The sequence below is a fragment of the Seriola dumerili genome, unplaced genomic scaffold (assembly GCF_002260705.1).
Source record: "Seriola dumerili isolate Sdu_G_001 unplaced genomic scaffold, Sdu_1.0 BDQW01000187.1, whole genome shotgun sequence".
Taxonomy (NCBI): Eukaryota; Metazoa; Chordata; class Actinopteri; order Carangiformes; family Carangidae; genus Seriola; species Seriola dumerili.
This window is the reverse complement of record NW_019174442.1, coordinates 2,389,922-2,402,923: the sequence shown is the minus strand read 5'-3', so window position 1 is coordinate 2,402,923 and position 13,002 is coordinate 2,389,922. Positions and strand designations below refer to the sequence as shown.

Here is a 13,002-nt window from a genome sequence, read left to right as displayed (position 1 = left end):
TTTTATATAATTTCTCTGGTGCCTTTCAGTGTTTTTATTAACATAATGCACGTAAGCATAAGTGATTAAATAATTATTTTTTGGGACAAAATAAGCAGTTTGAAGATGCTTTGAGGCTCGACGAAATTCCCCATTTCTCACTTTTTTCTGACAAGAGACAAATAATCAATCAGTGAACAACAGAATAATCAATTATAAAAAGAATTCTTATTTTTGGAATAGTACTCCCCAAAAAAAAACACATTAAAACAGTTTATCTCAAAAGCAAAATGTCTGCAGATCCTCATTTTTGCGGTTGTCCACTGTGAAATTAGTCTGATATTTATTCGACACACCTCTGTCTCTTTAAGAGCTAGGCGGTATCTGGAGGTCAGAGTTCAACCCTGAAGAGGTTGAGTGAAGGGAGGAGGATGCTGAGCAGCTGTCAAGCGTCCTGCGCCACTCGTCCTGCCTCCATCCTTCCATCTCCTCGTCTCTCTCTGCCTTCAAATCGCTCACCTGCTTGCCCTCATTCCCTCCTTCGCTCCCTCCCTCCCTCCAGTTATCCCACATTCACCATTTTCTCCTCTGTTCATCTCTTGTTCATCTCTCCCTTTCTCCTTCCTTCTACCCTTCATTCCCTTCTTTTCTCCTCCCTCCTGTCCTCCTCTCCTACCTTTCCTCTGACCTTCCTGCCTTTCTCTCCCCTCTTCTCCTTCTTCCCTCCCTTCGCCTCCCCTTTTTCCTTTCATAAAATGCGGCTGATGGTTGGCTGGTAGCTGCTGGCTGGCTAGCGGTGGGGGATATAGCTTTATAATCCCCCCTCGTCTTCTAGCCCGCCTCGCCACAATGTCACAGGAGCTTAATATTTGCCATTATTATTTGCTTGTTTTATTTGACTTCGAGGCAGCACAATGACCTGTCAGCGCCGGCTTTATCCCCCCTCCGAGTGTCGTCCGTTTCAAAGTTGACTACAGTAATCCACGAGCCCCCGATTCCACTAAATCCTGAAGCTTTCTTTCATTCGCACATTCTTTTTTTTTTTTTTTTCCGTCTCTCTCCTCCCTCCTCCCCGCTCCACCCTTCTAAATGAAATTACATACATCTGCTGGCTCAGAGTATCACAAATGTCCACACACTCACCGGTGTCCGCGCACACATCCACGCGCCTGCCTTTTGTCGTCAATGACGCAGCGGCCCAATGCGCCCTCTCCTCTGCCATGAGCAGCAGTGTGTGTGTGTGTGTGTGTGAGAGAGACAGAGAAAGACACATTTCTCTTGGTTTTCTTTGGTAGCAGCTCAGTCAGTCACATTTGCACAGATCCAGAGAGTCTCCCAATAAAAGCATCAGTGTAATGAGCTTAAAACACGACATCAGCGACGTTTGATCCATCAGAAAAAATGATATAGAATATAAAATATCAAAACTTCGCATACATGTTGGCGTAACAATGCCTTTCTTTTTATTTAGAGGGCCGCCAATTAATAAGTGGTATGAAATGGCGTCTTAGTGTTAATTCTGTTATGATGCCTGTTGTAGCTTCCCGACTATTAAACCTTCCTCTCGAGAAAGAGAGAAAAAAAACAGCGAGAGATAATAACATAAGCCCTAAGACGATCTTTCATCTCGCGTCCTCTGTTTTCATCCATTTCTTCTCCTCACAGACGCACTGAGTGTCAGATTAATGCTGTTGTCGCTGTTTAACTGGCCTCCAGTGCCACAAAGCTCATATCCCAAATCTAGACGTAAACAGTGGCTAAGTGAACTGACCACACTGGAGTGTGTTTGGACAACAGCAAAATATACAAGTGTAGAAAAACTCAGTCATAACGAATAAATAATATTTACATTTCTAAGAACTAAAAGGAACGTATTTTTGATACTAATTTATAACAATCTACATGTTTACAGGCTTTCAGGTTTAAAGCACTGACATTTATCTTCATCTTGTATCAGGTACTAACGGTGCCAATATTTCTGCTTCATCCTGTTAAACTGAAAAACAAACACAGTGTAATTTAAGGTAGCAGAGTATTGGTATTAGGGAAGTAATGTAACATGTTAATACATTTAAAGGCTCAATCCTGTTATTTTAACTACATTAATTTAATTTGAATTCCCCTGTAATTTGAGGTTTTATCTCGACATATAAAAAGCAATATTTTTGTGTCTCTTACAAAAGCATTAAATGGCACCAGAGAACTTTAATAACTTAGCTTTTTTTGTTTTCTCTTACTAGTCTCTCCATCAACTTGGAAGCGACAGCAGCTTCCAGTCCTGTGCTTTGAATTTTTTGCCAAATTACAGTAAAATAACTCTTAGATAACTGGTCCTCAAATCACAGACACTACAATCTAAATGAATATTTTTGAAATCATCATTCTGAGGTAGCCAGCAGATGCCGAGTTGATGGGCCGTTTTTCTAGTTTTTCCTCCGGGTCACACATGACCGATGGAGGCTGATCCTGTCGCTGTTATGTGGCTAATATTTGAAGGTTCCCATTCGATGTGCTGTGTCCGTATCAGTTGTGCGCATCCTATTGTACCTTGTAAGTAAGTTACAGCATAGAGCTTTAGCCCCAGGCGTGGGCGAAGCTTACATTAGCCATGCATCTGAGCCTTGCTAGCTCTCTGTGTGTTGAGCAGGTATTACACTAAGCGTCGGAGAGTCCCAGAGACGTGTTTTTTTTGAAGGCCCGCTGAGTGATTGGTGGGATATGCATTGCCCTACAGTGAGAGGCTCCACTCTGTAAAGGCGCTCGACGGTAATCACTGAGTTAATCCCGCCCCGGTTGAAGCCGTATTGACATTGTGAAGACGTGGTGTGAAGTATGTGAATGTTTACACAAGGAATATAAGCGAGCAGCGTATTTACACGCACACACACACACACACACACACACACACACACACACACAAAAATATCTGGTGGACACTGACTCTGCAGCGACAAAAAGAGTCATTTATCTGCCTGGTCTCTGTCGTGTGTGTGTGTGTGCTTCTACACTTGTTTACACTCTGTGCTCTAATTTTGTGATTTACAGACACAGTCAATGGTAGAAAATGACCTTTTATCTGTCAGGCTCAATCTACTGTCACTGATGTGATACTTTACTCTAACTGTGCATTTAACAATTTGAATTTTGCAAGGAAACAGCTGAGTAATAAATTTGAACAGCTGTGGATGTTACTGAACTGGTTTACCGTCATGTGTGTAACTCTGCTTGTTTTTCTCTGTGTGTGTGTGTGTGTGTGTGTGTGTGCGCTCTCCAGGAAAAAACAAGGAGGAGGAGGAGGCCATGATGCAGGAGTGGTTCATGTTAGTAAACAAGAAGAACGCCCTCATCAGAAGACAGAACCAGCTCTCTCTGCTGTATGTACCCTAACATCCTTTCCTTTTCATGGTCGGATGAAAGCATTTGCTATGACTGGAAAACAGCTAGGTGGCTGCATTAGCGCCTGTTTGTTTTTCGATATATTTTTTTTATTCATGCACTGAGAAGCATTAAAAATGTGGAAACATCACACTTCTATTCAAGCATCAGATCAAAAATCATTAACGCTACACAGGGTGGCAGTGTACTCACCACTCCATTCACCCCCTCTGTCTATCCGCTCATTGATTTACATGTGGACGGAATATGAAATCAATAGAAATGTGGCGATCATCACTCTATCGCTAGTCTCTTTGTATGTGGCCAGCTGCGACAGGTGGAGACGCACGCACACACACACACACACACACACACACACACACACACGCAGGCTGCCTTTTTTCTTCATTTGCAGCTGTTGGGATTTCAAAGTGTGCGAGGAGGAGAGATTGAAGTATTCATAATCACATTATATCGTGGGAAAGGAGAGGCTTTTAAAGTGGCCAATTGACAGAAGGGCTGATTATTAGCCCGTTCTGTTCTCTCTTTGTGGAGGCCAAGAGAAAAGGCGCCTGTGAAGGACAAATTCTATTAGGGACTGAATTAGCTCATTTTTTAATATGGCTGAAAGAGGAAAGAATTCAATTTGTGCCACATACGCACACACACACACACACAAACCACATCTGCCCGTGCGTACGCAGAAACACAGGGCGACACACACTCGTGGCATGTCCATATATTAATGCGTTTCTATCTTTCTCTCTCTTTTCATGCCATGTTCACCCCCTGTCCTTATATTCCTCTTTCTTTCCTCACACACAAGCACACACACTCACCCAGGGCTGTGCGAGCGCAGTATGTGTATCAGTTATGTGCAGTAGATTAATGCGAAGCCGGAGAAGGTTCAGGCGAGTAGCTGAATCGATGTTTATTGCAGGTTTCTTTAAGTGCTTAATGATTTAGTCATTAACATATTGATGAACTTTGTTGTGTATGTGTGTGTGTTTTTCTCTCTCTCTCTCTCTCTCCCTCTAACTTGCCACAGGGAGAAAGAGCACGATCTGGAGAGACGCTTCGAACTGCTGAACAGAGAGCTGAGAGCCATGCTGGCCATCGAGGGTAAGACACACACCGTCTCTCAGCTGAGGTTTAATATGTCTGCAGGTATCAGGCAGGAGAGATGTACACATTCATATCTGTGTTTCCCCCCCTGCAACAAAACCTTCATTTCATTATGTAAATTCAGTTTAAATGTCAAACTCTTTATTTTCTGTCATTACATGCGTTTTGACAGTTCCACTTAGAAATAACCAGGTTTCACCGCTGAGGTGGAATATATGATCATGTTAGTGATGGCAAATGTGAAGCAACATAACAAATAATCTCCATTCATTCGTTTTACTTCAGTTTTCTCTCCCAGTGACTGACCTGTTCTATATATCATATATATTTATATATATATATGTGTGTTAATGTTTATTTATTGGACAAAATGGCCACTGAAGAAGACAAACAGCAACAGTTGAGATTTACTTTCTGCTTCCCCGGTGATAAAGAGAAGGTAAAGCTGCTGTCGGGGTTGTTGGACTTTTATAACACAGAGATTCGTCTCTCTTCACCTGTATGGTTTTCACGAGTGTTTCTTGTATTTTGTCCAGCTGTTAACCAGCCTTCATCGAGAGCCTTAAGCAGGATGATTTTAATTCTGCGTCGGCTTCTTGATGAGGATTAAGATGCGAGCTTGCGAGGGATTTCACTCCCTGATACTTGATCAATGCTATCTGTTTCCTAGCTAGACCTGACTAGTCGATGGCTGATTTGAAATCTAGCCACAGCCGCATTGAGAGACGGTTTGCGAGGTTAAAAAAAAAAAAAAAAAAGCAGTTATATTACTGAAAGCTTGTTAACTATGCCGCAGCCAGAAAAGCAGCCATTGTGTCGTATCAAAGTTGTCAGGGGGCCAGGGAAGTTTAATCCCCTTCGACTGTGTCCTCTTTGGCAAAATGAACCTTTTGCCAATCAATGCTAATTGATTTTACCATTCGACATTGACCACCACCACCCCTCCTCTCCCCACAGCCTTCAGACACCCATTGTAATTTCACCGGGCACCTGATAAGCTACCTGGTCCATAATAAATCAATTGTAATTAGCAAGAAGGGGGTGGGCCAGGCAGGAGGGGGGGTGGCCTCTGAGGCAGGAAGCGGGGGGCTGGGGGCGGGTAGCCAAGCAGGAGCTGCAGACGGTGTTGCGCTGCCTTCGTCCAGGTTGATTCCCTCTGTCTTCGCCCGGCCATTTAATTTATTTATATTTATCGAGCTGCAGCGTGTCTGCGGCTCGAGTCAAACAGGAGGATTTCACTTTTTCTGGTTCATATGTCAGAGTGTGTGTTTGTATCAGCGAGCGTGCTCTCACCTTGTGTGTGTGGTTGTTTTTGCGAATATTGTGTTGTGCTGAAGAGAAGTCTGCTTTTGTTTCTTTCATTTGAGTGTGTGTGTGTGTCTTCTGTGTGTGCGTGTGTGTGTGTGTGTCTTCTGTGTGTGCATATTTCTCTCTGTATCGGATGTGTATCACGTGTCTCCCTGCTCGCCTCTGTGTGTGAGTGTGTGTGGAAGTGAGAGAGCAGAGATAGTGTGTGAGGTGAGGTGGAGAGGTGGTGTGTGTCGTGTCACCTCGCCCCTCTCTGCCTTCATGTGGACTTGTTGGATTTGCAGCTGACTAACTTATCAGCCGGCCTTATTTTCCTCCCTAAGGGAGGCACTTAACATTCACAGGCTCTACCTTTCTGTAGCAGCCACAGATAGTTCTGAGCTGCTGGGAAGAGACCTGCGTGTGTGTGTGTGTGTGTGTGTGTGTGTGTGTGTGTGTGTGTGTGTGTGTGTGTGTGTGTGTGTGTGTGTGTGTGTGTGTGTTAAAGAGAGACGATCTGTTGGTCTCTGTTTGTCTGCATCTGTGTGTTTACATCTCACAGGTGTGTTTGTGTGTCCACCTGAGTGTCTGTCTCTTTCTCTGTGTGTAAATGTGTGTGTGTTTGGCGCCCATCTCCCCAGCTCTTATTTGGTGCTTGGGCAGGTCCATTGAGCGATGGTCGGGCGTGCGAGTAATTGCTGATTTGGTTGGCCAGTCGATGACACAGAGAGAGAGAGATGCACTGTGTGAGTCAGAGCAGAGAGAAAAAACACACATCGCTGAGATACACCTGCCCAGTCACACACACACACACACACACACACACACATTCACTCCCTGCTGAGAAAAATATATACCTGCAATGATACACACACACACCACTCTCCCTCTATCTCTTCCTCTCAGTCAGGCCACATGGTCACATATTGAACCACAGTCTTCATAATGTACAGACTCACACACACTCTCTCCAGGTCAGAGTGTGCTGCAGCTGTTTCCGTCCGTTAGTAACAGTCAACAGTTATTAGAATATTTCCCGTCAAGTGTCAGTAGACGAGGAGAATATTGTAAAAACAGATGCAGGAATAAACCGTTAGAATTGTATAATGTATATATGATGTAAACATTGTGGATTGTGATGAGAGTTGAAGGCAGGAGATATGAAGTGAAGCCGCTCGGCTCAGTCTCTGTTGACGCCGCGGACCAGAACAGAGAGAGAGAGAGAGAGAGAGAAAAGAATGACTCATGACGTTTTATTCTACATTTGTGCTGCTGACTGGAGCTGCAGGACATTCAGGAGGGAGAGGAGGAGAGGAAGAAAGACAGAGGGCTTCCAGGTGGAAAAGAGGAGTCAGGAGGAGAGGATCCATCTGAAATCAACTTTGAAGCTGAAGGACAAATATTCCTAAACTTTTCTTGATTTCATGATTCTACCAGTCGTCTTTGTGTAGTGATTTTTGGTGAAGGAATAAAATGTATTTCGTACACGTAGGAGCAGTGGTGAAATGTAACCAGGTACATTTCCTCAACCACTGTAGTTAAGTACAACTTTGACATTTCAGAAGAAAATATTGCACTTTTTACTCCACTGCAATAATTTGACTGTTTAGGTGTTAGTTACTTTGCAAATTAAGATGCTTTCTTGCTGCTGTTCCTTTTTTTATTATTATTATTTTAATAATTTTAGGATATTGTTAATGATTTTGGGTTTAGGACAGAATTTGCATTGTGAAAGTGTCACTAAGCTCGTATCATGATACAGTGATCCACAGTGAGGTGTGCTGATGTTTCTCCAACATGCCGACGCTTAAACCAGTTTCCAGAGTCTGATTAAATGTGCAACTGTTGCAGAATGAAACGGTTGGGGACAGGTGGAGGCTGTCGGGCCAGTGTTGATGTTGTTTATGAGCGTGCTCAGTGATAACCACCTCCTTGTACCTTCTTGGTGTGATGCCAGGCAGGAAAATGCCATCTGTATGCCACACTCTCATCTCCCTGCCACAAAATTGATCCACTATGCCCTCTTTATCTGCTTACCGATTCACACCTATGTATGCACACACACAAAACTGTGTCTTGGCTGCTTTCAAGGGCCTGTGTGTGTGTGTGCGCGCGCATGTGTGTGTGTGTGCGTGCATGTTTTAAAGTGGACGCCCTCTCGCCATCTAAAAGGGATTTATGCATAGCCGGGTCCCAGAGTTTTTCCTGTTACGGTTTGATATGATAAGCTTTTTTATATGTTTAAAATCAATATGTAATCCTATGCAGGAGCTTATCCCTCTCCACACCCCTGACACACACACACACACATACACACACACACACACACACACTTCCCATTTGTAAATCTATTTGGGCTTTGTAACACATCGGGGCGGCGCGCTACAGACCCTGATTGATTAGGTGCACTGTGGAATCCTATCACATGGGCGACTTTTGATGATGTTGCCAACTCTTTCAGGATTGCTAGTTGACTGGAACCGCTGATAGCAAGTAACTTTGTTCCACGAGTTGTCGGACTTTACTTTGGGGGAATTTAGGTAATCAGTGTCTTACTTTATTTATTTGTGCTCAGGGTGTTTTGCGTTGGCTTTTAGGCTGTTCTCAACTCAGGTTACACAAAAAAATTAAGATAAAGTCCTTAATTGGTTTAAATGCACAAATTATTCTCCTCACATCTTCTCCAGCAGTTGTAACTTTATGTGTTTTCCAGGAAACAAGTGCCTCCTGTAGTGTAGCTAACATGATATTACATGCTGGTTATTGTAACATATGGCAGAACAGATGCTGAAACTGTGTGTTTTGTTTACATTCATGCTAAAGTTTGTGGATCATTGACTGTCGTCCGCTCTGCTCTTGTTTTGAAAAGTTAGAACTGGGTTTCCTGCTCTCTAACACTGACTTGTTTCAGTTTTTAGGAGCTGTGGAGTCTCTTAAAGGTCTTCATGGGATTCAGGCTGTGGGGTCAGGAGGCTGGACAACAAGATACTGAGCTGACGTGTCACTGAAGTACTGGATAAGACTGTTGAGACTTTATATTTTCTTATTGTCAACAAATCCCATGTAAATACAGAAACGATGCATGAGTCCATCTCTCAGTGTTTTTCACAGCCTGTCGATGGCACTCAGATCAGTTCCTACTGAAGACAGAGATCTTTAAAGTCAGGTATACAGTTGTCAGTAATTAACTGAAAACTTGCTCAGAGAGGTGTAAATGATGCATTTGCGGGGAACTATTTTCAGCCACGGATTAATACGCTTTGGTGCTCTCGGGAAGTGTCTCCGGCAGCGGGATGGTGCATGTGGGATTGATACAGAAGTGCCCGTGTTCATTGTGATGAAGACACATGTCACCGGCTGCTGCAGTGTGGCTCGCTGATGTGTTTTTAGTAGTTTCCGGACCGAGATGAGCTCTGTGACGTATACAAGGCTTCAGCTACACAGACAACACTTGTTAGTAGGATCAGTTTTTGGTTTCGGGATTTTTCATGGGATTTGTTGACGATAAGAAAAATCACCAGATTTATCCTTTAAATTTTAGCTGTTGAAACATGAGTGGAATGATCCTTTGGTCAGTTTGTGGGTTGTTTAGTAATAATTTGATGTTTTCTGAAGTGCTGAGATGTTCTTAACAATTTAATCTTTAATCTGCATCTACAACAAGCAAACTTTTATATTTCGTTTATGGACATTTGCATGAGACTGAAAAATTAATCTGCAGACATTTTTCCGTATTTATCAGCCCTTTTCCCCTCCTGTCGATTTCTCCTCCTCTGGTGACACTTTTTGTCTCTTGACTCCACTTGGACCTCGGCCAAAACCAGCTTTTAGAGGCCTTTTACACAAGAACAAGAGGTAAAGAGAGCAGAGGGGACGAGGGGAATAGCTCTATAGATCTGTGTTTGTGGTCCTCGGTCTCTGAAAACGTTGTCTCTCAACTTATAAAGCTGTGGATCGAATCCTTTGATGTCACATCGCTGCATGATGTGAGACAGGAAACGAGAGAGAGAGAGAGACAGACAGACAGATGCATGTCGGACTGCCTCTCCTCGCTTTGAGAGAACGAGGCTTTGGACCAGTTTGCTCTCTTGAATAAATTTAGTGTCGGAGAGAGCGGGCAGGGAGGGGTTCATGGGGATTTGAACCAGCGCATTCTTGTGTGCCTTGTGCAGACTCACATGGTTACCATCGGCGTGCACGGCGAGGCTTATCTGAATACGCACCCACCATGTGAGTTGTACACACTTCTCTGTCTCTGTGTGTCCCCCCCCCTCTCTCTCTCTCTTATGGGGGAGGCGGGGCTTATGTGGAGGAGGGGGGGGGGTCTGAGTGGCTTCAGGGTGTTTTGTTTGTTCTTGGGTGTCTAGTTACCCAGCCTGCCCTGCTCTGGTGTTGCCTGGTCACGTCTCTCATCGGCTCTCTTTATTGTTTACCTTCCTAATGAGGGAGGCGGGACTCTGCGACATGTGATTGACAGCAGTGTGCTTGCCCACATAACCCCCAACCGCCGACCCCCCCCTCCCCTCCCTGAGTCGACTAGGACTTTGGCTTTTTGGCTGAGATGTGCACTGGAGGAGGAGGAGGAGGAGGAGGAGGAGGAGGACAGTTTTTTTTAACATACCTCTGTGTTTTTGTGGGAATTTTTTTTTTTTTTTTTTTTTTTTTTTTTTTTTCTCCACCATCCTCCTGAACCCTCCTCTCGTGGGCCGGCCTTGTTGAGAGAGGATTGTGGGAGAGTGGAGTTATGGCGGATATAGAGACACATTCCTGTCTCACAATTATCTAAAGATGATGACTCACATGATGACTCAACTGCCTTTCGTTTTCTACACTTTGCACAGAGTGTCTTGATTCTCAGTGTCTCTCTCTCTCTCTCTCTCTCTCTCTCTCTGTCTCTCTCTGTCTAAAAAAAACAAAACAAAAACTCTTCAGATGCAGGTTTGAACATATTTGGCAGTTTTGAAGTATTTCTCGACTCCTCTACAAAGGCAGAGCAGAGTAAATTTGCTTCCCTGAGGGAGAAAAAGAACAAGGGAGGGGGAGAAAGAAAAGGAAGAGAGGAACGTAGAGAGCCAAATATTGGGACTGTGTTCATTTCGCTCTGTGGTCGACTTCAAAGGGACGAGCGGGGCCAATGAAGAGAGCGCAGACCTTTCAGGACAAACACACTGGGCCCAGCGTGACACACACACACTCACACAGCCTGACTGCCGCAATTTGACTCAATGAGGAGGGGGGGGAATATTTATTTTTAATAAAGCCACACTTATTTTGGGACTGACATTTTACAACATTCCTTTTCTTCTGGAATCAATAGACGGTTAAATATTGATAGAGGGGTGAAGTTGCACACGGCTCGGCTGTGTTTGAATCCTCTCTGGGATGGAAGAGATTTTTTTTTTTTGTTTTTTTGAATATGAAAGGATGGAGTGTTTTCGAGGGGACACGTTCTCACACTGAGAGGAGGAGCTGCAGATTTCCTGCCTTCATGTCGCTGTGGGACAGTGGTGTAAATCCAAGGTGGAACTGTTTCTGAACATGTTGCAGTGCAGAGATCAGTTTGCTTTAAGAAGATGCCAACCTGCATTTTGTTGCGCCGCTGCAGCAGCAACAAAGTTGAATGCAGTATAATTGCACAAGCTGACTTGTTTTTACGTGATAAGAACATGTTGGATTGTGGTTTAAATTTTACAAAGAGGAAGTTTAAAAAAAAAAATTAAAAAAAAACCCTCATAGTTGTCATGATTTTATTGTTTAAGATTAGTTCAGTGTTTGTGGGTGAGGGAGGGAGGAGTGCTGCTGGTGCTGGGTGAATGTGGAGCCGAGGGCGCCAGGCGGATATTTGAGCCCCAGGGGGAGTGAGTGCTCTCCTGTGGGCTGCCCCCCTCTCCAGGGAGAAGCTGAGGGGATTTGGATCGGGGTCCCACCTGGACCCTGTGGGGCCCTGTGGGGCCCCTTCCTGCAAAGACCCTGGAGAACTGATAGAGGAGAGTCGGGGGCTCACCTGTTTGTTTGTTTGTTTGTTTGTTTATTTAGCGGAGGAGGAACAAACTGCTGCTCTGTGTTTGTCTCTGACGTGACGTCGAGATGTTTCTACTCATTTGGATGAATCTGTGAAAGATTCTGGATCATGACGACTCAACTGGGTTTTTTCTTTTATCTTTAAATTCAGGAAACAGGAACATAATCACTCTGTCTTCATCCAACATCATTTTACCCAAATTAACCTCAAAAATGGAAGAAAAGAAATGCTTTATACAATAGGGCTGTCACTTTTAATGAGCATGATGACAATTGTCATCTCCTTTTTTAGGAAATCACATGAACAGGAAACATTGAACACATAAAGACACAGTGTGTTAGTATAAAACTTTAAAGTCCTTTTTAAACAAGCAGCACAGTCATTGTGTTTTTGAGACTATGAGTAAGGTCCTGATGAGCTGCGTGTTCCTGTGGGAATGAGATTCTTCTCATGTATCTGTGCATCATGAGGCCGCACATTAACATGACAATATCCTTCAAGTGTGTTTGCTCGGGTCAACACATCATCACTGTCCACACACACAACCTGACGGAGTGTGTTTACACGTCACATTCACACACTGGTCTGGTCTCCATCGCTGCACAGTCCAGCAGATTCATAACAAGATGAACTTTTACCAAACGCGTCCGTCCACTGAGCGACCTGCAGCGTCGACCAGAGAGCGCGTCCGTCATGTGGAAGCTCTGCAGTCCTCAGCGGCATCTGATGGTTCCTGATAAAGAGCGGTGTTAAAGTGAAGCCATGTCCAGTGTGTCTGGAAAGTCTTTTTTTAAAAACATCTTCATTAGAGGTGATCATGAGGAACAGTTTTATTCCAGGAGGATCTGAGGTAATTCAGCATTTTGTAGAAATGTTGTCTTGTAATGTTAAAGTTGTGAGGTAGTTGGTCGGTCGTGTTCACCAGGTCCTGGGAGGTTACAACAATAACTTTTCATCCATGGGACAAAATGTCTTTTAGAATAAAGAGGTCGTCGTCCGTGCGTCCTGCTCTGACGGAGTTTGTTCCTCTTGTCGTTGCAGACTGGCAGAAGACCGAGGCCCAGAAGAGACGAGAGCAGCTGCTGCTGGATGAGCTGGTCATACTGGTCAACAAACGGGACGCGCTGGTCAGGGACCTGGACGCCCAGGAGAAACAGTAAGTTACCCACAATCAAGACACACAGCAACACACAATCAAAAACACTTAACACCCT

General features: G+C 44.1%; 1 protein-coding gene across 4 annotated transcripts in view; it reads left to right on the top strand.

The window, feature by feature from the left end:
* Positions 1-13,002, top strand: part of ehbp1 (EH domain binding protein 1) — a 144,899-nt gene that overhangs the window by 130,870 nt on the left and 1,027 nt on the right. For all 4 annotated transcript variants that reach the window (XM_022752930.1, XM_022752931.1, XM_022752928.1 and 1 more), the window contains 3 exons: positions 3,254-3,353; positions 4,403-4,476; positions 12,830-12,944. In XM_022752930.1, the coding sequence (XP_022608651.1) occupies positions 3,254-3,353; positions 4,403-4,476; positions 12,830-12,944 (289 nt within the window). The remainder of the gene's footprint in view (positions 1-3,253; positions 3,354-4,402; positions 4,477-12,829; positions 12,945-13,002) is intronic.